This window comes from Lactuca virosa, chromosome 7 (assembly GCF_052849685.1).
Source record: "Lactuca virosa cultivar CGN04683 chromosome 7, Lactuca_virosa_CGN04683_v6, whole genome shotgun sequence".
NCBI classification, from domain to species: Eukaryota; Viridiplantae; Streptophyta; class Magnoliopsida; order Asterales; family Asteraceae; genus Lactuca; species Lactuca virosa.
In genome coordinates this window covers 255,220,245-255,245,690 of record NC_136432.1, presented here as the reverse complement: position 1 = coordinate 255,245,690, position 25,446 = coordinate 255,220,245, and the positions used below count along the sequence as shown (strand labels likewise).

The 25,446-nt window shown below is 38.6% G+C and overlaps 1 protein-coding gene across 1 annotated transcript; it reads left to right on the top strand.

Annotated features, from left to right (window-relative positions):
* The first annotated feature begins 834 nt into the window (after positions 1-834).
* LOC145124956 (pseudouridine synthase and archaeosine transglycosylase (PUA) domain-containing protein) lies at positions 835-3,150 on the top strand. Its single transcript, XM_079060435.1, has 8 exons — positions 835-990; positions 1,546-1,627; positions 1,711-1,778; positions 1,854-1,951; positions 2,022-2,158; positions 2,276-2,343; positions 2,647-2,710; positions 2,920-3,150. The coding sequence occupies exons 1-8, from the start codon at positions 980-982 to the stop codon at positions 2,935-2,937; spliced, it is 546 nt and encodes a 181-aa protein (XP_078916561.1). The 5' UTR covers positions 835-979; the 3' UTR covers positions 2,938-3,150.
* Positions 3,151-25,446: the final 22,296 nt, after the last annotated feature.

The window sequence follows — 25,446 nt, the reverse complement described above, 5'->3', positions numbered from 1 at the left end:
TACTAATTTTATAATATTAGTTAGATAATTATTCTCATAACTTTAGAATGATATTATACCAGTAGAGACTCTGCCCAACTTTTAAAGATAATATTATGCCTAGTTGTTATACTTATTCGCACTGATAGAAAATATCAAATCTAGTTGTTACGCTGGCCAGTTGCCAGGAAATGCCGATACTTTAGTCGTTGTTATAGCCACCATTTGGATAAGCTCAATACCTTTAGTCGATCTGGTGTTTAGCTATCTTTGCCCCACAATCGCAGAATATAGAGTGCAAGTCACCGAAGTTTAGCATGTCACATGAATTTAACGAAATGGAATCCGGTGATTGTGGTGGGGTAGCCATCTCGTGATTCTTGTTGAAAGCGATACTGGTCTCTTACTTGTCGGTATTGGTTTAGCCGAAAATAGGAATAAAGATTTAGGGTTTGGGTGAAAATGCCATTCCTTTTAAGAACATAGGGTCCACAGTGACCCTTAGGGCCCAAGCAAAGAACCAGACCCAACTCAGTGACATGGACGACGAGTTGACTAAGAGTTAACTCATTTGCTGACGTGGAATGTGAGTTGTATTTGAAACCTTTTAAAACAGGTTATAGGACCAATTTAGCCGGTAAAATAACAATTTGTACCCCTTTAATGCAAAAAAAAAAAAAAAAAAAAATTAAACCAAAAGATATATCATAGGCTACAGTAGCATTTAACCTTACTAAAATCCAATCCAAAAATATACCTAACTATCTAGAGCCCTACCTTCCAATCTTCCATGGTCCAAACCAACCCGACCTGGACCCGACATTACTTTATCCATGAACCATGATCCAATACACACGGAAAACCCGTCTGAGATACGATCAAGTATTCAAGTCTGTGCTACGATTTGCTTCGCAACTACGCGGTGGGCTGCACTTCCTTCACCTCCTTAAACCCTACAAACAAAACTTCGCGAGGGTGCTGTTCGGCTTTACCGATTGAAATGTTCAAAAAGTGAGTCCTTCTCTCAACGATTTTCACGCGTTCTTGCTGCTGGCTATGTTTTCCTGTGAATTTGTTTATATTGTATGTTTTAATTATCTGTGCATTGGGCATCATTGATTATTGTGCTGTTGATTGATCCTATTATCTGGCTGAATGTGATTGTTCTTTCTGGGTAAGCGAGTGTGGTTTACGACCACAAGTGCAAAAATTACTTTGGGCGTTTAAGACGGAATCTTCAGTAGTCCTCAATCTTCTTACAGGAAACGACATTACTTCAGAATCATAGTCTATAAAGTGATATTTCAGATTCCGAAAATCAGAACGTTGTAAGATGATTCAGCATTAAATTGCTAAAGAACTGGTTCTTGAGTTCTTCTAATCTGGATTTAGTTTATAAATTGAAAATTTTAGTATATAGAATGATAGTGTCTACATTTCATTCCTCCGAGTCCATTGGATTGACTTCCATTCCAACTTTGAAATTTATCAAGCTTTATATGTGTTTGGAATTACTATGGTGTTCTAGGGTTAGAAACTAACTTAAGTACCATATGTTCTCCTTAGGTTTACTTCAGAAGAGGTATCTGGGCAAAATCAAGTCAAAGCTTCTGTGCAACGAAGAATTCGACAAAGTATTGCAGATGAGGTTCTACGATCAACTCTTTTTCTTTAACTTCTTATAAAAATAAGATCAATTTTACCAATATCCAACACTTATGTCTTCTGCAGTACCCAGGATTAGAACTAGTTATGGATGATCTGCTTCCAAAGAAGTCCCCTCTCATTGTTGCTAAATGGTTCTCCCTTTTTACTTATTTAATATACATCTGTTCTTCAAGTTTCTAACACTTTCTTTGTTTTAATATTATTAGTCAAAACCATCTGAATCTGGTTGTGGTGAACAACGTCCCACTTTTTTTCAACATACGTGATGGGCCATATATGCCTACACTACGCCTCCTTCATCAATGTGAGTATAAAAAATGAGTTATATCTACAATTTATAAAGATCTAAAAACCATATTCTTATTTGCATGTAGATCCAACTATAATGAAGAAACTACAAGTAGACAGGGGGGCAATAAAATATGTTCTTGCTGGTGCTAATATTATGTGTCCTGGTCTTACATCTCCTGGAGGTATCTTGGATGAGGAAGTGGGTGCAGAAACTCCTGTGGTATGTGATTCAGAAAGCCTATGACATTTTTCTTGCTATCAATTCATTTATATGTTACGGTTACTTATAGTTTCCTATTTTTATTAATAATTAATAATGCTAATGTATTGCTCTCAGGCTATAATGGCAGAAGGAAAAGAACATGCGCTTGCTATTGGATTTACAAAAATGTCAGCAAAAGATATGTAAGTAGTTGTACAAAGAGCTAATTTGTTATGATCTAAACGTATGATTTAATAAATAACCAAAACCAATAATAGTATCACATCTAGATAGAATAAACCTATCAAATTCATAGACTTGTTTAAATCCTAAATTGTTCAAGTTACTACAAGATACCCATTTGTGAGTTTTTGTTAAAAGAACATAAAGCTTGTGTTAATCATATTTAAAAAATTAATTATTTATAAGATTGCATAATAGAATGGACAATTTCTTTTAAGATTCATTCATGTTCTTTACTTTTGTGTGTTTTGTTACTACTGTAGAAAGGCAATTAACAAGGGCATTGGTGTGGATAACATGCATTACCTTAATGATGGCCTCTGGAAGGTAATACAACCACTACTTTTTCCCATTATATGAATGAAATAACAATTTACTTTTTTTTTTTTTTTTTTTTTTTTGTATATTATAACATCCTACTTTCATTGCTTTGTTTTATTGTAAAATGTAAAATGAAGAAATGGAAGTAAAATGCTGTAATAAACGAATGAAATTTCATGAATAACTTGTTAGCATAAATTGGTTCTGTTTTGCAGATGCAACGTCTAGATTGAGCATATGAATTGATACAGTTTTTGCAACATCAAGACAACCTACATCACTTATCTCATGTCCTTTGATATCTTTTTTTTTTCATGTAATTTTTAGTCATCTCAAAGGGCATTTTCATGACTTGTTTGCTGTTTTGTATCCGTGTATTTTGGAATGCATTATTGTTATATCTTTTTCTATAAGTCTAAAAATTGCGAATCTCTTTTAACTTTTTAGGTGTGCGTTATCTTTGTTTGTAGTGTTTAATGATTCCTAAAAATATTTCTTTGTTTTATTTAATATGTTTCTTTTTACTATTAACCATGTCGGTACTTCATGTTTTAAGATATGCAACTCATAGCTGTTCCTTTATGTGGAAAATAACTGACGATTCTTTGTAGTTGTTTTGTTTGGAAGGAATATAAAAGTCCCAAATGTAAAAAAGGTTAATTTGGTAGAATTATGTCATTTTAGGGAATTGAAAAGGCTCATGAGTCTTAATGTAGACATGAACAATAGTGTAACTTAATGTTGATGTTAGACTGTTTTTGATATTGTTTGATTATATGCCTGAACATCGGATATCAAACTAAAAGCACAACTTTGAGTACAAGAGTTTTCAGAAAGTAATTAGTATCGGATTTTACCATCCCATATGTACAACATGGATGAGTAACCACACATCATCCCATATGTACAACATGGATGAGTAACCACACATCCTGAAAGGTGTAACTTATAGTTGATTTTCATGCATGACTTGTGCCCAATGGAAAGGATAGGGTAAGAGATACTTTAATATAAGGTTAATAAAGTAAGTCATGTGTATATCATTGGTCACCATCATTTTAACTGATAGGGTGCTCCTTAAAATCAATATTTCTCACTTAAATGTAGAAATATAGCAGTAAGGGTTTTATTTATTTATTATTTTTTTTGGAACCGGCAAATTTATTAATAAGAAAAAGAAGGCTCAAATCTAGCAAAAAGTTAGACGAGCATAAGTACAAAACATGGAAATCTCGAAAAGTTCAAATACAAAGAAAAGGATCACTACATCATTGACTTTACCATGTCCGCCACCTTGGTGGATGAGATTCGCTGGCTGTTAAATAATCTATCATTTCTTGCCTTCCAAATACTCCAAGTGTCCCATAGTAGATGGCTAATAAAATTCGCCTATTCTTTAGGTAGTTTCCCCATCCTGCTGCAAAATCAAGAACTTCCACCACGGTGTTAAAGTGAGTTACATCAATTCCACACCACTTGAAAATCCATTCCAACACGATGCGTGCAACCAAAGGGCTTTTAGCCCAGCGGTATCCGGTGTTGCTCTCCCTCCTTGAGATCGAGGCAAGTCTCACTGTGGACATAGGTGAAATACTTTAGGAGTAGTTTAGTATATATTTGTATTTGCCGTTCCAAAAAAAAAAAAACACGATGCGTGCAAAAGAGCATTTAACCAAGATATGGTCTCCACATTCTTCCTCATGATTGCAATACCCACAGACTATGTATTCCAAGTATACCTCCCGTTTTGGAGTACTATTTCAGATCACATTCTGCACATTCTAGCTCTCCAAATAAAGCACAATATTTTGTTTGGAACTTCCTTTGTCCATTCTATTTTTTCCAAGTTAACAAGGGTATTGTGGTCGATTTTCCTCCTTAGTATATGCACCGAGTAGTTCCCATCAGTAGATATATTGCATCTCCAACCTACATTGTTTTCGTTACCTGTATACTCGATGACATCAGAGAGAGGGATTCTGAATTTCATCAATTCCTTTTTTACCCCTACAATGTTCTTCCATAAGCCCGTGATTTACGAATTGGCCAAATAATCCACATGCCTGGAGTGTAGATTATGTGTGCTTGTAATGAATCTAATCCATAAAAGAGACGGAGCAGAACGTAACCATCACCACCACTTGACAAGTAAGGCGATGTTGAGGGCTTTGCTCAATCCCACCCCAATTCCTCTGTCATCCTTTGCAACTGTAATTTTATCCCATGAAACCCAACTAATTTTTGAGGCACCATCCGATTCACTCCAAAGGAAATTTCTTCGAATTTTTTCCATTTGTGCTAGTACCCCATCAGGTGCGACAAATAGTGAAAGAAAATAGGTAGGAAGATTACCAAGTACAACCATGATTAAAGTAAGTCTACGCCCGAACAAAAATGTTTTCGCTTTCAAGGATGTGAGTTTTGACATGAACTTGTCTATGATAGGCTTCCAATTCCTCTTCAAATTCATATTTGCACCCACGGATACCCTTAAGTATGTGAAAAGGAGGCAAGATGGTTCACATCCAAGGGGTCTAGCCAATAAGCTATCTCATTCAATGTCGACCCGACTCCAAAAACTTTGGATTTGCTGAAATTCACCTTGAGACCAGATGAGATGTGGAAGCAGCGCAATATCCTGGCAAGGTTCTTAATGTTCCTTTCCGACCATTCCCCAATGAAGAGTGTCTCATCCGCATACAGTAAGTGCGAAATAGTTGGGACGTTATTAGGAAGTTGCACCCCTTTAAGGATGCCTTTGTTACATGCAGTCTTTAGTGTCACACTGAGTCCTTCCATGACAATGAGAATGAGAATGGTGATAGAGGATCCCCATGCCCGACGCCTCTTTCCATTGGAAATTCTTTTGTTGGAACTCCATTGATGAGAACGGAAGCCCTATCCGAATTCATGCAACCTTTAATCCACATCCTCCGTTTGTCCCCAAATCCCATTTGATTTAGATTTGAGTCTAAGTAATTCCAGTTCACTGAATCGAATGCTTTGTCGAAATCGACTTTGAATAGCAATACCTTATTTTTAGCATTTTTCGCCCATGAGCATACTACGTTCACAATTATAGGGCCATCCAAGATATACATACCTTCAATATACGCGGATTGTACTTCGTCAATACAATCTCCCATAACCCTTTTGAGACGAGAGGCAAGGATTTTGGAGATAATTTTATACAAACATCCAATCAAGCTGATCAGGCAAAAGTCACTGAAGCTTAACATATCTTTTATTTTAGGGATGAGAGATATAAATGAGGAACTGCACGCACGGTCCGGTCTGCCAAATCGTTCAAAATACTTAACAAAGAGAGCTATGTCGCCAAAAAGAATGTCCCAGTAAGATTCAATAAACTTGAAGGTGAACCCGTCGGGGCCCGGGGACTTTTCCTTTCCGCAATCCCACATGGCTTCCTTGATTTCATCCAATGAGATAGATTCTTCCAAGTAGATCTTGTCCGCCTCCGATATGCGTGAGAACAAGGGATTGCAGAATTTTGGATGGGAGGGCCACTTTTCATTAAACTTGTTGCTGAAGAACCGAAATGCTTCTTCTTTAATCTGATGTGGAATAGTATTCCAACTACCGTCAATCATCATTCCGTTTATGCTATTCTTCATGTTCTTATTTTTAACATAGCCATGAAAGAAACTTGTGTTTCGTCATGGCCCAACGAATCCTTGATTTCTGTTTTAAATCAAGACTAATCATTTTCTCAAGCTCGATTATTTTTTTGATGCCATCCCTCCTTTTCCGCTCTCTTAGGTTCAAAGAGCATCATTGTTTCAACAATACTATCCAAAGAATGCACCTTATTTTTGAGCATTTTTAGATCCTCCACTTCTTTAGGGTTCTTTGTCGCCCTCCATTCTCTGAGTTTATTTTTTTAAGTGTTTGAATTTGGCAGCCAATATGCAATCAGTAGTGCCATATCCTTGGAAGTGCAGCCACGCATTAGAAACTACATTTGCAAAACCTTTCCTGCCCATCCAAGAGTTGAAAAATCGAAATGAGGGGGGTGTCCGAGTTCAACCGATACCGTCGAAAGTAACACGAAACAATGATCTGAAGTCTCCCTCAAAAGAGCAGTGACAATGACATTTGGGTAAGTCAGTAGGAATTCACAACATACCAAAAATCTGTCAAGTTTACTTAGTTTCAAATCATCATGGTAGAAATATATGAACCGATGACCTCCCCTTCTAAGATCGATCAAACCTCCCTCATGAATAAATCTGTTGAAGCCCATTACAGTGCGTGTGCAAAAAATGGAATTGAATCTTTTATCCTATCTCAGAACCACATTAAAGTCCCCAATTAGTATCCATATACCGCCTCTGATCTCTTTGAGCCTCAATAGGTCTTCCCATAATTTCTCTTTGTTAGGAATGGCCTGGGGGGGGGGGGGGGCATAGATGTTAGTTAAAATGACGGGTGTGTCAATTCCATCCTAATTGTGTATATTGATTAGGAAATTTCGAGATTTAATAACTTCCAATAAGGTGAAAACAAGAGGGTCCCAGATGTTAAGACCCCCCCCCCCCTAATCTGCCAGTTGTATGAACGATGCCTGCCTTGAATTGATTTGTGCCCAAACAACTTTCCATATTAATGTTATCCGAATGTGTCAATTAAGTCTCCTGAATACCAATGAAGATACTTTATGTGTTCTTACAAGTCTAAGAACCAACAACACCTTGTGAACTTCTCCAATCCCACAAATGTTTAGGGTTAGAAAATTCATTGGATAACATTGTTCTCTTTGCTTTCACCCTTGGTTTCTACAAAAATGGGATCATCAAATGAGATTTCAAACCCAATTTCCTTCCCAATTTTGACTCTCTTCTCGCTTTCATTAAGATCACCACTATCTGATTCTTCCATTTCTAATATTTGATTTGAAGGGGCAGGTACATGGTTTAATTCTATTGCGACTGGGTGTGGATTCACTGTAATGGGATGGGTAATGTTCAATGAGTTTGAGGGGAAAAAATTGCTTGAAATGGTACCATTAGCTCTAGGCGTCGTTAGCAATGGAGATTGGGTTCTTCTTCTTTTACGCGAAGCCTTTTCTTTGAGTGTATTAGGTCTGGATATATTTAACTTGTGAATAGGAACTGTACTGGGCCATTGGATGTGAATGGGCCTAACCAACCAGGTGGGACCTTTTCTAATGTTACTTTTATGGGCTCAAGACATGAACCGACATTGTGTTCGTCAGCCAAGTGGGTCCCAGTAGTGTAAGTTTCATGTATTGCCCCCAACATTACTAGTTCAGCCACATTAATTACTGGAGTTAACTCCTTATATTATATTCTGATTCCAAGATTGTTACCGTTGTTTGAAATTCCATCATCGGGTTTTGACACCACTTCCGTTGGAGTCTCCGGTGGAGTTTCAACCTCTTTGGCCACGATTTCCCCTTCTTCCACTTCATTAGCTTCTAATGGTGATATTCCTTGATCATTGTTTACGACTGAATTTTCCTTTCCTTGCACCACATCCGATCTTGTTTCAACATCGGAGACATAAGGTTGCTCTCGACATAAAAATAAAATATGTTTCCAAATTCCACAATCCCGATCATCACAAATTTGCCCCCGATTTCCACTGGTATTTCCTCATTGATATTTTCTTTGTGACTAATGATGATACCAAGTTTGATGCACGAGAGATCAACACAGTTTTTGATATCATCAAATGGAAAAATAATTTTTCCAAACTTGAGAATGATTTTCTTGGAATTAGATTCACACAAGAACTTGAGTGGTAACCCAACAATCTTTACCCATGCGAGCCTCTCGAAGTTGACACATGATGAGTTACCTTCCGAGAGCCAGTTGAACATTTTCTTCCAAACTTCTTCATCTCTTAAGAAATCTTGAGGAGATTCAGCCCTATCGAATCTCAAGGGTATCCTTAGTCCTCCGATATATTTTACTTCAACTGGTTTATCACAGTGGATAGATAACAAAGCTGACATGTGGGTAAGATGTTGAATAGACCTTGCCTCACCTGACAGGGCCCTATACTTCATCCATAAGTCCATTGATTTGTCAACTTGCAGGTGTACATGACGTGGCAGTACTTTAAGGGAGGGTGGTGGTACCAATTTGTGGCCAGTGACTTCGACAAAGGATCTCCCATCTCTAAGACCGCCCCCGACGTACCTGTTAGGATTTGAAGTGATAGGGATTAATTTACTTGCCTAGAGTGGTTTGTTAGGGGGATCTTTCCTTTCATAGCTCTCGATATTCACCTTCAAGGGATTGTTCCCGCACATCATCTCATTTAGGGGTCGTTTGATAAGTCTTCTAACTGGATCCAAATGTGGACCGGGTCCAAAAATTTTGATTTGGCAAGTTTGATTTCGATTTTAAACTCATGGACTCGGTCCATGATATTCATCTGATTTGACCCCTTCTCAAAATTTGAAGGACCGGGACAACTCTAGAGAAAAGGGGAGATTACCCATATTGCCCTAATCCTCTATACGAATCTTCCCTCCTATCGGCCAACTCTACACTCTACACAACACCATCGTCTTCCTCCCAACCTCCGACCACCCTTCCTCTTCCTCCGACTCACCAAGTTCGTATTTTTTGATTTTGTTGTTCCCGTTTTCCAATTTTGTTGTTCATGTTTTTTTTCCCATTTTGCTATTTTCGTTATCATATCAGGGATGAAATTGGAATACGAAATTAAGAATAACTTCTGCAATAACACATACAATAATCCGTTTCTTATCTTCTTCTTCTTTTTGATGTTGTCTAGAAGTAGATTAATCGTTTCATGAGCTCCAATTTCACCATTAGAGAAGAAGACAATCCAGTGCTCGATACTCCGATATGTACAAAGATTCAGTTTCATACAACATAAAATCGATTATTGCGAAATTGAGTTCAAACATTGAGTTCATATTGCAGAAAATCGAGTTCACAACAACATTGAGTTGATAATGGAAAAAACGAGGCCATACAGATTTTACACAGATTAAACGAATTTGGCAATTGATAATTTATAAACCAAAATGAGTTCAAAAAAGAAAAGAAAGTTACTTGGGGGTTCAAAAAAGAAAAAGAAAAAGAAAGTTACTTGGGATTATTCATGGTTACGAGTCAGCAGGTTCTTTAAATCTTACATGGGGAAGATAAAGGTGTTCCTTTTTATTTTAAGCAAAGCACACACACCTTTAAGTGCTCAAAGTCTTGTAAAATGAAGCTCCAAAGGGCTTCTAGCCCAACGGTATCCGGTGTTGCCCTCCCTCCTTGAGGTTAAGGGTTCAAGTCCCGTCGTGGACATAGGTGGATTTAAGGTGTAGTTTAGGAGTAGGTAGATTTGCCGTTTAAAAAAAATTAAATAGTAATTAATTTAAATATATATATATATATATATATATATATATATATATATATATATATATATAAATTGTTGAATTGTGTGTGTTGAATTGTTTTGTTATTTATGGAAGGGTTTTTGAGAGAATTGTCTTTTTCATTTATGTTTCACCTGAGTCATTAATCTAATGAATTATTATAAAAATATTGTTTGAGGGTAATAGAGTCATTTTACATAGCCAATCAGATTCAAAATCAAACAACAAGTTTCGGTATGAAGTTAACTCAGTTAGAACTTCTAACTCAGTCAACTTCTAACCCAGTCAGCTGTAACTCAGTTAGCAACTATCAAACGACCCCTTCGTTTTCGTTCCAATTCTTTCACATTAGACACAAATCTAATGAACCCGAATTTTTTCCATTACTTCCTATCCCCCGACCCCCCGAAATATACGTCAGATAAAATCCCGAAAGGGGATAAATTATTTCTAAACTCCGTCTTGTTTACGCTGTTGGGTATGTTGGTGACGAAGAAGTTTGTTCCAACGCTGCCAATCTTGATCGCTAGTTTGCTCGCCAGATTCTTCCTTCTTTGGACTTGCAACCATCCGTCTTCTCTTGGGAGCATCTTGGATCTTTAGGGTTATAGCAGTAAGTAACCATCTCACATCTCTTGTTACCACTCATTCATCCGTTGGAAAGTAACTTACACTGCCACAAACAACCATGTTACCACCCATCTCATAAAAAAATCAAACAAATTCCACTTTGGAAATCATCTCCTTTCTCGAAAACTTAAAGGAAAACTAAAAAAAGTACAATAAGATTATTAGTGAAGTATGGATATTCATAAGTGAAACATGTTAAGGAGAAGCGTGTTAATTTGAGATACTACTAGAATAGAAAGGGAACAATTTTTTCGTGTATACGAAAAATGTTAACAATGTGTAGCGTCATGATTATGTGGTTTTGGAAGCTCTTATATAACAAAAGTGTCTTTGTTATAATAAGAAATAAATCACTAATATATGTAATCTAAGAAACCCAAAAATGGTTATAACATGTAAAAATGGTATATTTTAGTCGGAAATATTAAGAGTTAGGATGTTCAATCAAATCAATAGTGACCAATGGTGTATGTTTGTCACTACTTTGTTAACTATATATGTGAATTACCTCAATATGATTATATTATCTAGCCCATAAATATTTAAGAGTTGCAATAAATATGTTACCAACCAAAATAATCAGAATATGCAGGTAGTAACATGAACTTATATTTTTATATAGATGTCACCTAATACAAACATAAGTAATACAACCACCATTTTCCCAATATGTGAAAGTGACAAATTAAATGGTGAAAATTCCATTGAATGACACTAGAACATCATAAATGTTTTAGAATATGAATGTAATCTTTATATCCTTGATGGACCTTATTCATGATGTGGATTTTAATATAATACATTGTGTGTAAAGGTTATTATTTAATTGGTAGATGTAGGACGTCAGGGGCGGAGACACCATAAGGATAGGATTACAGAAAATAGGGTTTCGAGCGGGAGATGGTTTCGCAGATGATTTCATGGTGATGGTGGTTGAATTGATCGGTGGAGACACCATAGGGTTGTGGTAAATAGGGGTTTACAAGTGAATGGTTTCAAAGTGGAGAGCTTGAGCGAGTTTTTTTGGGTAAAGGGCGTTCCTTTGCAAAATGGTCCCTCAAATGAGGCATTGGCATTTCTCTGCAAAAATGGTCCCTTAAACGAGAAAAGACAGATATGCCCTCATTTGAGAGGCACATGAATGGGCTAACAACAACAAAGTAACGGGAGTTAAGTCAAGGGACTTTTTCCACATACAAACATGGTCAAAAGGACTACCGATCCAAAAAAGTTGTTGTTTGGACAAAACCCCGTAAAAAATACATACCACAACGACCATTTTTTGCAGTTTTGTCAACTTCTAATAATAGTTGTGGATTAGCATATATATATATATATATATATATATATGTCTTTTTTTAATGTTTTTTAGTCTATTATTAATCTCTGATTTGTCCTAGATGGTAGGTTGTTGTTTCGACCACACCTAAATTTTAATCTCTACGTAGGCAATTAGTAAAATTATGATATTGGTTACTAAACTATAACATCCCAAAAATCACAACAAATTTTAACTTTTCAAAAATAACATAAAAACCATAAATATTTACAAAACCATTATTTCAAAAGTATATTTTGGTAATTAGAGTAACCCAAAATCCAAATAACATAAAACTAAAGGATGTGCACGATCACGCCTTCGCCTTGCCACGGTCCTCCTAAGTACCTGAAACAGTAAGTCAAAGCTTAGTGAGTTCCCCCAAAATACCATGTGACAACCCACAATTTTTTGTTTTGTCCAACCAATCAATCGAGAGCCAGACCCATTTCTGTTACCTTTTAGCATTGTTTAGGGTCTGTTTGAGTGTTCCGAGCATAACACATTCAAGTTTTGGGTTTAGGGATGAGTTATCTTAAGTTCGTAGTGTTGCATTCGGGCCAAACACTCCTTCAAGAGGAGTATACGGCTGTACACATGGGTGTACGGCCGTACACCCATGGTGGCCGTGAACTCACCCCCATATATAAGCTATCCCTTCATTTTTATTCAGTTCTTCAACTTCCAAGTCAAGAACTCGAGTTCTCTCTCAACTATCATCAAGCTTTTTCATCTTGATCTTCATTTAAGTAAGTATTCCTTCCATTGTTTAGTTGATAGATTGCTATATCTAGTAAGGATCTATGATTTCATCCATGAAACATCTTCAAAACTCAAGAACATCAAGAGTGTACGGCCGTACAATCTATCTATAGACGTACACCCTTGTTAAGTCCATAATCTAAGGCTTTAAACACTTGCTAGGTGCTAGTTATCCATTAGAACTATTGAAACCTTGAACCCCTTTGAACCTAGACCCAAAAATGCATCCATCTTGGAGTGTGTACGACTGTACACACCTCAAAACCCTCCAAAATGAAAGCCTTGTTCATCCTTTGGTTGTGCATTTGTCACACTAGCTTCCCCATGGATCAAACACCCTTCCTTATGCATGTTTTCCATGAGTGTACGGCCGTACACTCCATGGCCGTACACCTATTGGCCGTACACTCCATGTTGTGGCCTTATACCCCCTTTGATCAATCACATGTGATTATAACACTTAGTTCAAGTGTTTCCTAGTCCCTAAGGGTGTTTCCTTGCATGTTAGTTGTGTAAAACACTAATTTCATGCCTAGATATGCCATTATATGTCATTTAGGACTCGTTTGTGTCTCGGGAATTCATTCGTGGAACTTCTCATCCTTACGCGAATCTTCAATTGAATCACCCACATAAGGTGAGTTCATGCCCCTATAATCAATCTTTTAAATGCTTTAAATGCTTTGGGGGGGGGGGGGAATACAAATTGAACACAATGATAATTGTGTAAATGTTATTTGTGATAACCATCACGATAAAGGATTTCTTATGCTTTTATAAGTGATCAAATTTTTTCAAACACTCTTTTAAAGTTATGTTACTTTATTGTTTATAAAACACTGTTTTTAAAAGTACAATCATAACTCAGTAGAAAAATGAGTCTTGTATTCAAGTCAGTAGCAGTTCAAGTAAACATACTAGTAAACTATAATAGGTATAGTTTAGGGATTCAGTACATACTTTAAAGAGAAACAGGGAGGAACATACTATAAAGAGAAACAGGGAGGAACATACTAAAACAAGAACAAGATAAGATTAATGTGAGACTACTTCACGACTTAGCAATTTGTTTGTTAAGTCGCGTTTTGTAACCAGAGTCTCCTGGAGGGAGAGCGTTATTAGTATGGTTACAATCATATCACATTTTTGACCTTAATTATACGAATTGGTTTTAAGGTAGTTAGTACTTCAGTAGTCACTTTAAAATACTATTGTATACTTTCATTATTACAAAAGACAAAAAGTACAGTCGAGTCTTAGTACATTCACTTAGAAAGGGGCCTATAATGCTAACTTTATGATTCCTTAGTGCATACATCAGGGATATATATTAATCGGGTCCGACAGACAATATAGTGTGTGCTTTCCGCTTCATTTCCTGTTCCTTGTTTGGTTGTGGGCTTAGAGCAGATGCACCCAGTCTACTATCTATTCGATCTTAGCTATATATATTCTGTATACACCATGTAATCATAAGGAGTACCAGGTATAGGTCAGGTCATAGTATACAAATTCAGTACATCGTTTTCTAGTACAAGAACATACTTTTCAGTTAGAACATTTAGTAGGCTAAACTAGAAACTTATCAGAAAAAGGACCTTTGGTGGTTAATTCTATACTACCTTAGTTTATACATCCGGGTTATACATAATTAATATCCGATAGGCAGTTGGATGTGTGATTCCGCCTTACTTCTTGTTCCTTGTTTGGTTGTGGGCTTAGGGAGGATTCACACAACTAACTATCCGTTCGATATTAGATTATATATAGCCAGTATAAACTAAGTGATTATAGAAGGAACTATTGTGGTTACCATTTTTACAAAAGGAAATAAGGGTTTAATCCATTTTATTAAACCAGTATAACTTAAAGGACCGTTAGTGGTTCATTCTATAATACCTTAGTTTGTACATCAGGGTTATGTATAATTAATATCTGATAGGCAGTTGGATGTGTGTTTTCCACCTTACTTCCTGTTCCTTGTTTGGTTGTGGGCTTAGGGCAGATTTACACAACTAACTACCCGTTCGATATTAGATTATATATAGCCAGTATAAACTAAGTGATTATAGAAGGAACTATTGTGGTTGCCATTTTTACTAAAGAAAATAAGGGTTTTTCTTAAAGAATGTTTTCATCAAATATGAAGGAAATATTACAGTTAACTCCGTGAGTACCAAGTGAATACACCAGGGTTATATAAAACGAAGACCTAACAAACAATGGGATGTGTGACTTCCGCCTCATTTCCTGTTCCTTGTTTGGTTGTGGGCTTAGGGCAGATTCACACAACCGATTGTTTGTTTACTCTGGGTTTTATATAACTTGTATCCATTTAGTACTCATAGAAAGGATTGTAGAGTCATTTTTACTTATCTTTCATCATATCATAAGATATAGAACATTCTGGAGGAATAGGCAAACTTTTCTAAAAGAACTTACAACTTACTTTACATCACTAAAATCTTATGAACTCACCAGCTTAAATGCTGATATACTCTTTCAAAATAACTTGTATTCTCAGGAAACTAGTAGACAGGTACGCGCACTGGGATTCAGAAGATGAAGTATAGTAGCTTCATGTCTTGTTTTGTTATTTACTTTTGGATTCAATCTTTTGTGAATCACTACTTTGTAAACACTTAAATATTAATACAATGGTTGTTTGTTACTATGATTACTATGATACATGTGTTGTGATACTAAACATGACGTCCTCCGCCCCCGAACATTTCCGCCGTTCCGGTTTGGGGGTGTGACATACCAACACACGACATATAAGGAAAAGGTATCGGGTCCCCAACCTCCTGGTTGGATTACCCCTGGCAAACAACCTTTCTTTTGGATTGCCCAATACATAACAGGTACACTAGCTCCTAGTTGGATTACCCCTGACCCACAACCTTATGGTTGGATTGCCCGATCTATTGACTATCAGCACACATCAGTAGTCTCAACCCCAATATAATATGTCAACATATACATAACAGATAACACATAACCAACAATAGATGATCATATAACCAGTCAACAGACAAACATGTAGATCTACATATCACTACCGCATAGCAACATCCTATATACTAGGATACAAAATATAGTGAGACGACATTGGTGCCTTCGACCCACAAGTACAGTGAGGAAAACTCACCTCAATCAGAAGATAGAAATCTCACACCCAAGGCTGCTGCACAACGGTTCATCACACTGAACACAATCAATACCAACCCTAGTTAATTTCTAAAGTTAAGCCCATAATCACGAGGCCCGATAATGGACCAAGTCCAAACTGGGCCCAAAAATGGCCCAACCCACCTATAGAACCCTAAGGCCCAAATGTTCCAAAATGGTCTCAAGTCAACGGTCCAAACTCCAACAGCTGATCCTTACGACGTGACTAGCTCATGGTCACGTGGTGAGCATTAACTCGACCCAGTCCCAACTCAGCAGGTCAACTCGGCCTATCAATTCGATTCCAATCATCGTCATGCCGTGACCTCTTCTTGAGTCACGTCATGACCTAATTCTGACAAAACAGTCAGGATGGCAAGCATCCTCACGATGTGACAAGCTTAATCCTCATGTCGTGAGCGCTGCATTGACCAGCTTTGAGCATTAAGCTCTTATTCCTTACAGCCATAACTTGGGAATTTCCACAGGGTCTTCCCCTACCCAAAGGATGATAAAAATCGTAACTTTTTAGTCATGCATGTCCAATGCATGACTTAAACACTCACTAGGTCAAAAGAGGCAAAAATGAGATCTAGACTCATGCTTAGAGTCTCAAACTATACCAAAATCTCAGATCCAAGGACTATATCACAGAGAATGACTCAGTGATCCATAAAGTTGCCAACTTTATGGATCCCATGCATGCAATCCATCACAATCATGCAAAAAGGAGCTTACAACTTAGATCTAGCACGCAAGAGGTAAAAAGTTTAGAGCTTTATGACTTATAATGGTCCAAAATCTCAAGAAGAAGGTAGGGTATAAGATGGAATTCCAAGAGGTTACTCCAAAAGGTCTTCTTCCACTTTAACGAGTCAAAAACCACCAAAGAATGCTTCAATGATCACAAAAATGGCTAAGGACTTCAAGTAGGCCGGGATTAGGGTTTCCAGGAGGCAAGAGAGTGAGGGAGGCTAAGGATGGGAAACCCTATCCCTCTCATTCCATTAAATACCCAAAATATTAGGGTTTTGGTCATCAAAACATTCTTACATCGTGAGCACCCAAAGTCTCATGTCGCGAGACTCAAAAACACAAGTCAACTGGTCATTGGTCACTCACGACGTGACCACCATGTCTCACGTCGTGACCCTCGTCCAAAAGCTATAAATCAATAAATAAGTACCTCCAAGACCTGGGGGTTACATAAACTATTTTTTTACACAGTAGGTCCTAAAACTTGCTCAACATGTCACACTTCCATGTAGGCTCAATAATGTAACGTCCCAAAAATTCATAGTAAAATTTTCTTTTAAAAGCACTTAAACCATACAAATGAGTTGTTCCAAAACCAATCAAAGTAATTATATCATTTAAACATCAGAGTAAAATTCGTAAATAACCAATGCATAAAACCGTGGGGGAATGTTGTGTAGTCACATCGAGCCCTTCCCTTTCGTACCGGAAGTACCTGAAACCATAAACATAAAACTGTAAGCACAAAGCTTAATGAGTTCCCCAAGATACCACATATCATACATAACATTAGGCATAGCCCGCACATTGGGCCCAATCCATAATAATGAGCCTAGCCCTTCCTAATCAATGGGCCCATCCTAACCTAAAAATAGGCCTAGCCCGACATACAATGGACCTAGCCCAACATATAATTGGCTTATCCCAACATACAATGGGCCTAGCCCAACATATAATGGAGCCAACCCACTCATACAAATGGGCCCAACCTAACATACAATGCAAGAGTCACAAAGACAGCTAGTATCCTACATAACACATTCTAGTGGGCCTACATTGGTGCCTTCGACCTACGGGTATAGTGAAGAGACTCACTTGAGTCACGAATAAGCTAAACCACAGCTCAAGGCCTTGCAATCGCTACTACAACACTCCTTTCACAACATACAAGGTTCAATCTTAGTCTACACACTAAATCCAACCATCTTGACCAAAGTCAACCGAGGTCAAAAGTCAACGGTCAATGTTGACTTTAGTCAACCGCCACGCCGTTGCCTTCCTTGGACACGACATGGCCCCCATATAATGATACATCCGGGCATTTCCCAGTCACCATGCCGTGGTGATCTATGGCCACACCGTAGGCGCTGGGTCTCCAACTACTTAATGAATTAAGCCATTTTCTTTGATTCCAAGAGCTCCAAAGCTCAGATCTGGTCCATTCTATCGTCTAGATGGATAAAGCTTCCAACTTTATCCATTAAGACACCCAAAGAGATCAAGATCTCAAACCCTAGGTCCAAATAAAGCTAAGTACAACAATGTCTTAACCATGAAGCCCTTAATTCGAAAAAGTCCTTAACCCAACCGAAAAATAGTTTCTTAACAATGGAAGCTTTATATACATGCATGTCCAATACATTTCTAAAATCCATTTTTAGGTCAAAATGAACTAAAATGACCAAAAGCTCATGCAAGGTCAAGAACCCGAACCAAAGTCTAGATCTACAATATATGTTGCTTATGGGACTCAGGAGAGTCATAAAGTTGCCAACTTTATGTGTTCCTTCCATTCAAACTTGATTAGACATGAATAACATGGAATAATATCTTAGATCTAAAAACTCCATCTTTAGCCACGAACATAAAAAACTACCCAGTCTATAACACGGGTGTTACAACTTACCCCCACTTAAATTAGACTTCATCCTCGAAATCATTCCTTAAAACTTACTCTGCCACACCTGACAACCCTGCCAAAACATCCTAGATACTAATTTGGACTGAGAAGTCCTGTCATGCGGACGAACGCATTCTAATTTTGCTATCAAAGCCCCAAACTTAGCAGAGACCACATATCCCGGTGGAAAATCGAACCTCAATCCTCCACCCATGACCACTAAGGAGGATTACAACTGCCTTTCTCGAAAATCGAAAACCCTAAACAGTGTCTGACTTACCAACAAACATAACCATCTCATCCTATATTCATAAAGACTCTGATTCGCAACTCGAACCGAATGAAACCCTTCCGTTCTTGGATTATCTTGCTGACAACTAGAAAAACAGAATCCCTGACATTTCATCATGGCTGAAACATTTCATTTGAAAAAAACAAGGCGACTTCCAACGTGAGTCTCGCCCATAGGTGCCAATCCCAAGCATCACTAACTACCTGATAGTCAAGATCTGCATATCCGATCTATCCGAGATCTCCTATATCTAAGCTGACCTTCTACTAAACTGGGATGTTGAATCCCTAGCCATTTGCTAAGACCGAAAATATCACGCATGGCCGCACCATAAGAATCCGCTCAAGAGTCTAATTGATAAAGGCTACTCTAGCCTAATTACCGCATTGATTCAATCCATTGATCATAGAGTGTCCCTACTCTAAACATGATCTAACACCTTAACTAAGACAATTACTACATGGTCCCATCCTCAGGAGTCACACACTTACTGCTTCCGAATCAACCGTGATACTATCTAATTCGCTAGGACACTCAAGCTCACAGATCACCCTGATATCGCCATCATTTCATCACTGGCCCAGGGGCTTACGACCATCACTACCTGCTCTAGCATATACTTGAATGTATGAATGGTCTGCTCACCCAAGTTAACCTAATTAATCGGGCCTTTCCCATGGGTTTCACCCATACTATCATAACCAATCGGGACTCGCCCGCAGATCTTACTCGATCTATCATAACCAAACGGGCCTTGCCCATGGGTCTCACCCAATCTACATAACCAAACAAGTTTCACCCACTCGAGGACTATACAAGCCTAAAAGACCGTCACAGATCCAACAATCCTCATTCCCAACAAGGAGCGGTCAACCAACAATAATGGTTTGACTTGACCCATGCATGCGTGGTGATCCTCCTATAGTCCAACAACCACTTCTGTAATGGTCTAACTCGTCCTAGTGAGTTCTAAGACTCTCATCATAGACTTACAACACTTCCTCAACATCCATGGGCCTAGATCATGGTTTTTCCACCCATCTACCATGCCAAACCATAATCAAAATGAGTCGAAACCTCATCCGACTATACCCTGATCAGGTGTTCGGGTCATGATTCGAACCCCAAAGCCTTTATCAGAAAAGAACAGGAACAGAGGCTCTAACACAACCCTCAGCTTGAACCTATTCACATACCCATCTTGCGCCAATACTGATGTTTCATGCATTCGGGAAACATAACATGAATCCTCATTCCTTGTGCAAACCTCAATCCATACCACCACTAAAACTAGCTCTCCACTTGCCTAGGGTATGAAACTCCTCCTTGTTTCACACCTAGAATTATTCTCATTAATCCAAACGTTTCTCCCCAACTTGGATTTAACTACACTCTGCCAACCTCGTAATCGATGGATTTCTGAACCATCCCACAACCTTACGGCTCCACTAGTATCCTCCTGAGCTTACAAGAGCTAAGATTCCAATACCAAACAACCTAGGGTATCCATTTCCTGAACCAGATCAGACATTTTGCTACCCTTGTAGGAAAACACCCCTATTCCCAAAGAACCTTCCCTTTCCGAAAGATCAACGCAAACACTTTGACAACAGATACAATTCAAATTCTGTTGACAAACCCATCGGCTGAACAAATCTATGCGAACAATGCATCACCCACACCCAGGAGTGATAGGTTACCACCGTTCTTACCCTACTAATGGAAGCGATTGGTTTAAAAAGTCAATCAATTATCAACTGACATCCAACCCGAGCGACATAAGCACCCCTGAACTTTTACATTGTTATCCTAGAGAGGAAAACCAGCTACCATAAGATTTTGGCCTAAAGACACATGATATGAGGACCCAAATGCACATCACTGAAAACATGAACCTAACAACATCTAGCCCTGCACTCTCGTTCTGTTCAATCCCTTACACCTTTTAACCATGAAAGATTTCAACCATCTTGAATTTTCACTGATCCAATGAACTTACACTGCAACTCCTTCTGACCCATTGTGTTGATCCGACTGCTGATCCTCCGACTAGGACTTTTATTTTGATCCCACGTAGGCTCACACTAACAATGGATGACGTCCTAAGACTAGCTCAACCAGATGTACTCCAATCATGACTCTCAGTATGCAAAATGGCATATGATGACCCTTTAATAATTATAACCAGGCAATCATAAAGAAACTACGATTATTAGGTGGGGACGTAACTAAACCGAACATAATGTCATACATATACAAACACATGAACAAAAGCATATATATATATATATATATATATATATATATATATATATATATATATATATATATAAGACATGAAGAAAACGAAAATGAAACATAGCCTCGATAACATCTTATGGAACTCGGGTCTCCTTGACCTTCAACTGAAACCCACGAATCCTCCACACAGGAGCCTCCGCGCTGCCCTCGTGGCAATCATTAATCCTTAATGTAACTGGGGAAGGTGCTCTCACTGCTCCACTCATCAACCTCGGACAGTCGGCCTTCTTGTGGCCTACTTGATTGTAGTGAAAACATATCAGAATAGAGCCTTGAGGACAATCCCTGCTTAAATGACCAATCTGACCATAGCTGAAACAACCCCTTCCTTTCTTACGACAACTGACCTTGTTAGTCCTTCCACACTTGGCACTATAGCCCCGACCCTGATGGCCTCTCAATAAAAAATTCCAAGTCTTGGGCCTATTCTCCTGACCCACTACGGTCTAAACCTGCTCCGGTCTATGGTTCAGCCGAAGCTACAACTCAATCTCCCGCTCCCAGGCTTTAGCAATAATTTCCTCTAGGGTCTTGTAGCTGGATATACTCACAAATTCCCTAATATCATCTCTTAGCATATCATGGTACATCGTCTTCTTCATCTCCTCCTCCGTCGCATATTGCGGAATCAATAAGGCTCTCTCCATGAATTTGGCGGTGATCTCCGCCATAGTCTCAGTTGTCTGGCGAAGGTCCTGAAACTCCTTTGCCAACTGCTGCAACTCGATAGCTAGTGCAAACTCCACCCTGAACCGCGTCACAAACTCATCCCAAGTCATCGTCTCAATGGCCTCGCCTCCGAAAGAGAAATCTACCTCCTCCCACCAGTCACAAGCTCTATTTTTTAGAAGACAGGATGCGAATCTGACATTCGACCCTTCGGGGCAGAACTTCATCCAAAAAGTGTTCACCATGTCCCCTAACCACCTCCTACTAGCAATGGGGTCCTTCTCCACGAAGAACTCAGGAGCGTCACAAGCATGAAACTCGTAGAAGGTCGGAGTGCAAGCTCCCACAATCGCCATAATCTTGGTGCGAAATGTGCCCGAACGCTCTTCCAAAATCTACATGATCCCCTCCTTAACCAAACCGAAGATCGTGAGAGTCTGCTCTAAGATACCCTGAGTGATCTCCGACGAGATGACCTTCCACATCTGCTCGTCTATCGGCTTAGTGCCAACACCTGAGCCTGAACCAGATCCTCCTCCATGAGTGCTCATCACCATTCTGAAAATAAACCAAACAATAATCAGAACATACCTACAAAATTCCTCATCCTACAGGCTTCCAAGAATCTTCGTGACTTTCCTTTATTCGAGTACGGATCTGGTGCTTGTAGTAGTACGGGCCCAATACTACATTACACACCTATCCATACTTTCCTCAAAGCACTTCTTAGGCTCCCCTAGGATCCCATCCTCACCCCGCAATTAGTTGCTGAAGAACCCCTACTAATATCAGCTAACTACTTTATGGATACAATTACATGCAACAGGACTTAAATAATCATTCGAATAAAAGACCCAGCCCTAAAAAGGTTAGACTCAAACGTGTGACAACCTTGAGAAATTCCTTCACTAGTCACCATTAGGAAATAATAGGAAAATAAATGTAATAGAAAGCATTGTAATATTGATTTTTAAGATAATAAGAATCGGATATGCTATTACATTTATTTTCTAAAAATCATCCATTCGGCTCTAAAAATTAGCGATCAAAAAGTTGTGACGATTTCCGATTCGGTTAACATAGATGGATAGTACTCATTAATGTGATCTCAAGGATATAAGATTCGTAAAAATATGACTCTGAATGAGAGAGTTATGGATTTTATAAAAATAGAAATCAACCGCGTAGTTAAAATTAATTACGTCGAAACGCTACTTAGAGATTGGTTGAGTTTTGACTAAAAGTGCAAAAAGGAGTTTCGTAGTACTCATCGAGATATAAAATTTAGGAAAGTTTGTCGAAAACGGGATCCATATGAGTAAGTTATGATTTTTATAAAATCATTAATTCTTACCCCCGTTGGGCTCGAAAATGAAAGTAAAAACCGACCAAAACAACCAAAATGAAAGTTGTAGTATGTGTTGAGATCATCACATAGATATAGAGAGGGTCTAGGTTGGAGCACGCATGAGGAAGTAATGAGTTTTGAAAAATCTTTACTTGTGCATCAAGTGCGCACCATCGCAGGCCGCACACTTGATACTGGATTCGATCAGATTGTGAGTGACATGGCTGAGTGGAGTGGGGATGTGACATCCCCTAATTTCTCGGCCCGAAAAGACCGATTTAATTTATGCTTTTTAAAATAAAATCAGAGAAATCTTTTCAAAAGATGTTGCGGAATAGGTCCCCAAAATAAAACATGATAAAAGTTTATCAAAACCTTTCTATAAGAAATGTATAGTTTCATTTCATACCAAAACCTCGGGATGTCATGTTCCGATACAGATCAAAAGCATAAACAAGACATTATAAGCCTTTCAACAATTATTTACAACTACTGGCCTATAATCCAAAAATCTCTCATCATCCTCCGACTATGCTCGGGGTCCACTACCTGTAATCATAAAAAGCTGAGTGGGTCAGGCTTGGGAGCCTGGTGAGCATATAGGGTTTTCAACCCACAATAATAATAACTTATTAACTTCACCAATCAACAATAACCCTGATTACCCATTCCCGTTGTCCTCACTTTACGTCCCTAAACACCTATCACAAGGGACCTAACCTAAGGAATATCATCGGGTTGGACACTACTGCTAAGGGGTTTCCTCAGCCATACATGTCCTAAAGGCAACCATGAGGGGGCTGGAGTACACCAATGAACATTTAGTTCATCAACACCTACAAGTTGCGAACCTGCTAGTGTGCCACTGGACTGTCTAGAAAGGTCCGTGGTCGTCATCTATACTCCGTTAGACGACTTCACCAATAACAACAACAACAACACCGAAGCCTCTCATCATTTTAACACCCATCGACTATTTCGTCTACCCATGTTCTACCCAACATATTTGTAGATAAAATATATATACAGTTTAAAACTTGTATAAAACATCTATTCATCAGTCACCTCAAATAAACAATTAATATATTTACACATAACACGTATTTTAAGGTAAATACTTCATATCTATGTGTAAAGTGAAAGTAACTACACACTCACATGATTTACTGAAAACCGGGCAACAATTCGTTCCCTAAAACGATCGTTTCTAATAAAACCGGGAGTTTTATTTAGAAACCGGGCTCTGCGAGGGTCGGGCTTTGAAAGCGAAAAGATAAATTTTCCGGGCTTCTCGGGCACTTCGTGGCGTATTCCGGGGGTTATAATTGATACCGGGGCTTCGGGGGATGATAAAATGAAAGAGATATGGGTTTAGGGGCTAAAAGTGACAATTTTCCAAAATATACCCGGGAGATCTCACACCCTCCTATTTATAGGGGCGAGCCTCCTGATCCAACGGCTAAGAAGGATCCAGGTGGTGCTGATCCGAGGGCTCGCACGTGGCTGCGCATGCGAAGGGGCTGCTGTCCTCTTGTGATTGGATCGAGGTCTAGGTCCGAAGTAGGGGGGTCTGTGGCATCCTGCGAGGGTTCGAACACGAGGGAAGAGGGTACGTGTCGCCTTCTCACTGGACCACTTTGGATTAGCTTAGAAGCTCGGATGACTCATCACATTTTCGGACGCGTGGCATGTTCTAAGCGAGGACACGTGGCCGAAGTCCACCAATGCGAAATTCCTCGGTTTTGGGGATTTTTCTCGTTTTTCGCGCCAAAACTTCTAAAATCCATAACTTTTCGAGCTCTGTTTTTGACGTTCTTTATATGCACGCGTAGGTAAAATTACGCTCTACAACTTTCGTTTAGACTTCGTCGGCTAATTTTGACTTTAATTTTTATATTATTATTTTTAACAGACCGGGACAGGAAATCCGTTAAAAATTCATATCTTCTTCATCCGACGTCCGTTTTCGTCAGACTTTTTACTGTTGTGCTACTATTTATGAGACCTTCGATTCTCGTTTAGGTTGTGTCGGCTAAAAATCACTCGATCTAAAATTCGAGTTTTTAGCTGTCTACTGCTAGGCTGAAACTTCGAAAAATCATAACTTCCTCATACGAAGTCAGATTTGGGCGTTGTTTTTATACCTACTCTCGGTTTAACGAACACTACGAGTTTTGTTTAGATCACTAAGGCTAAAAAGTAGTT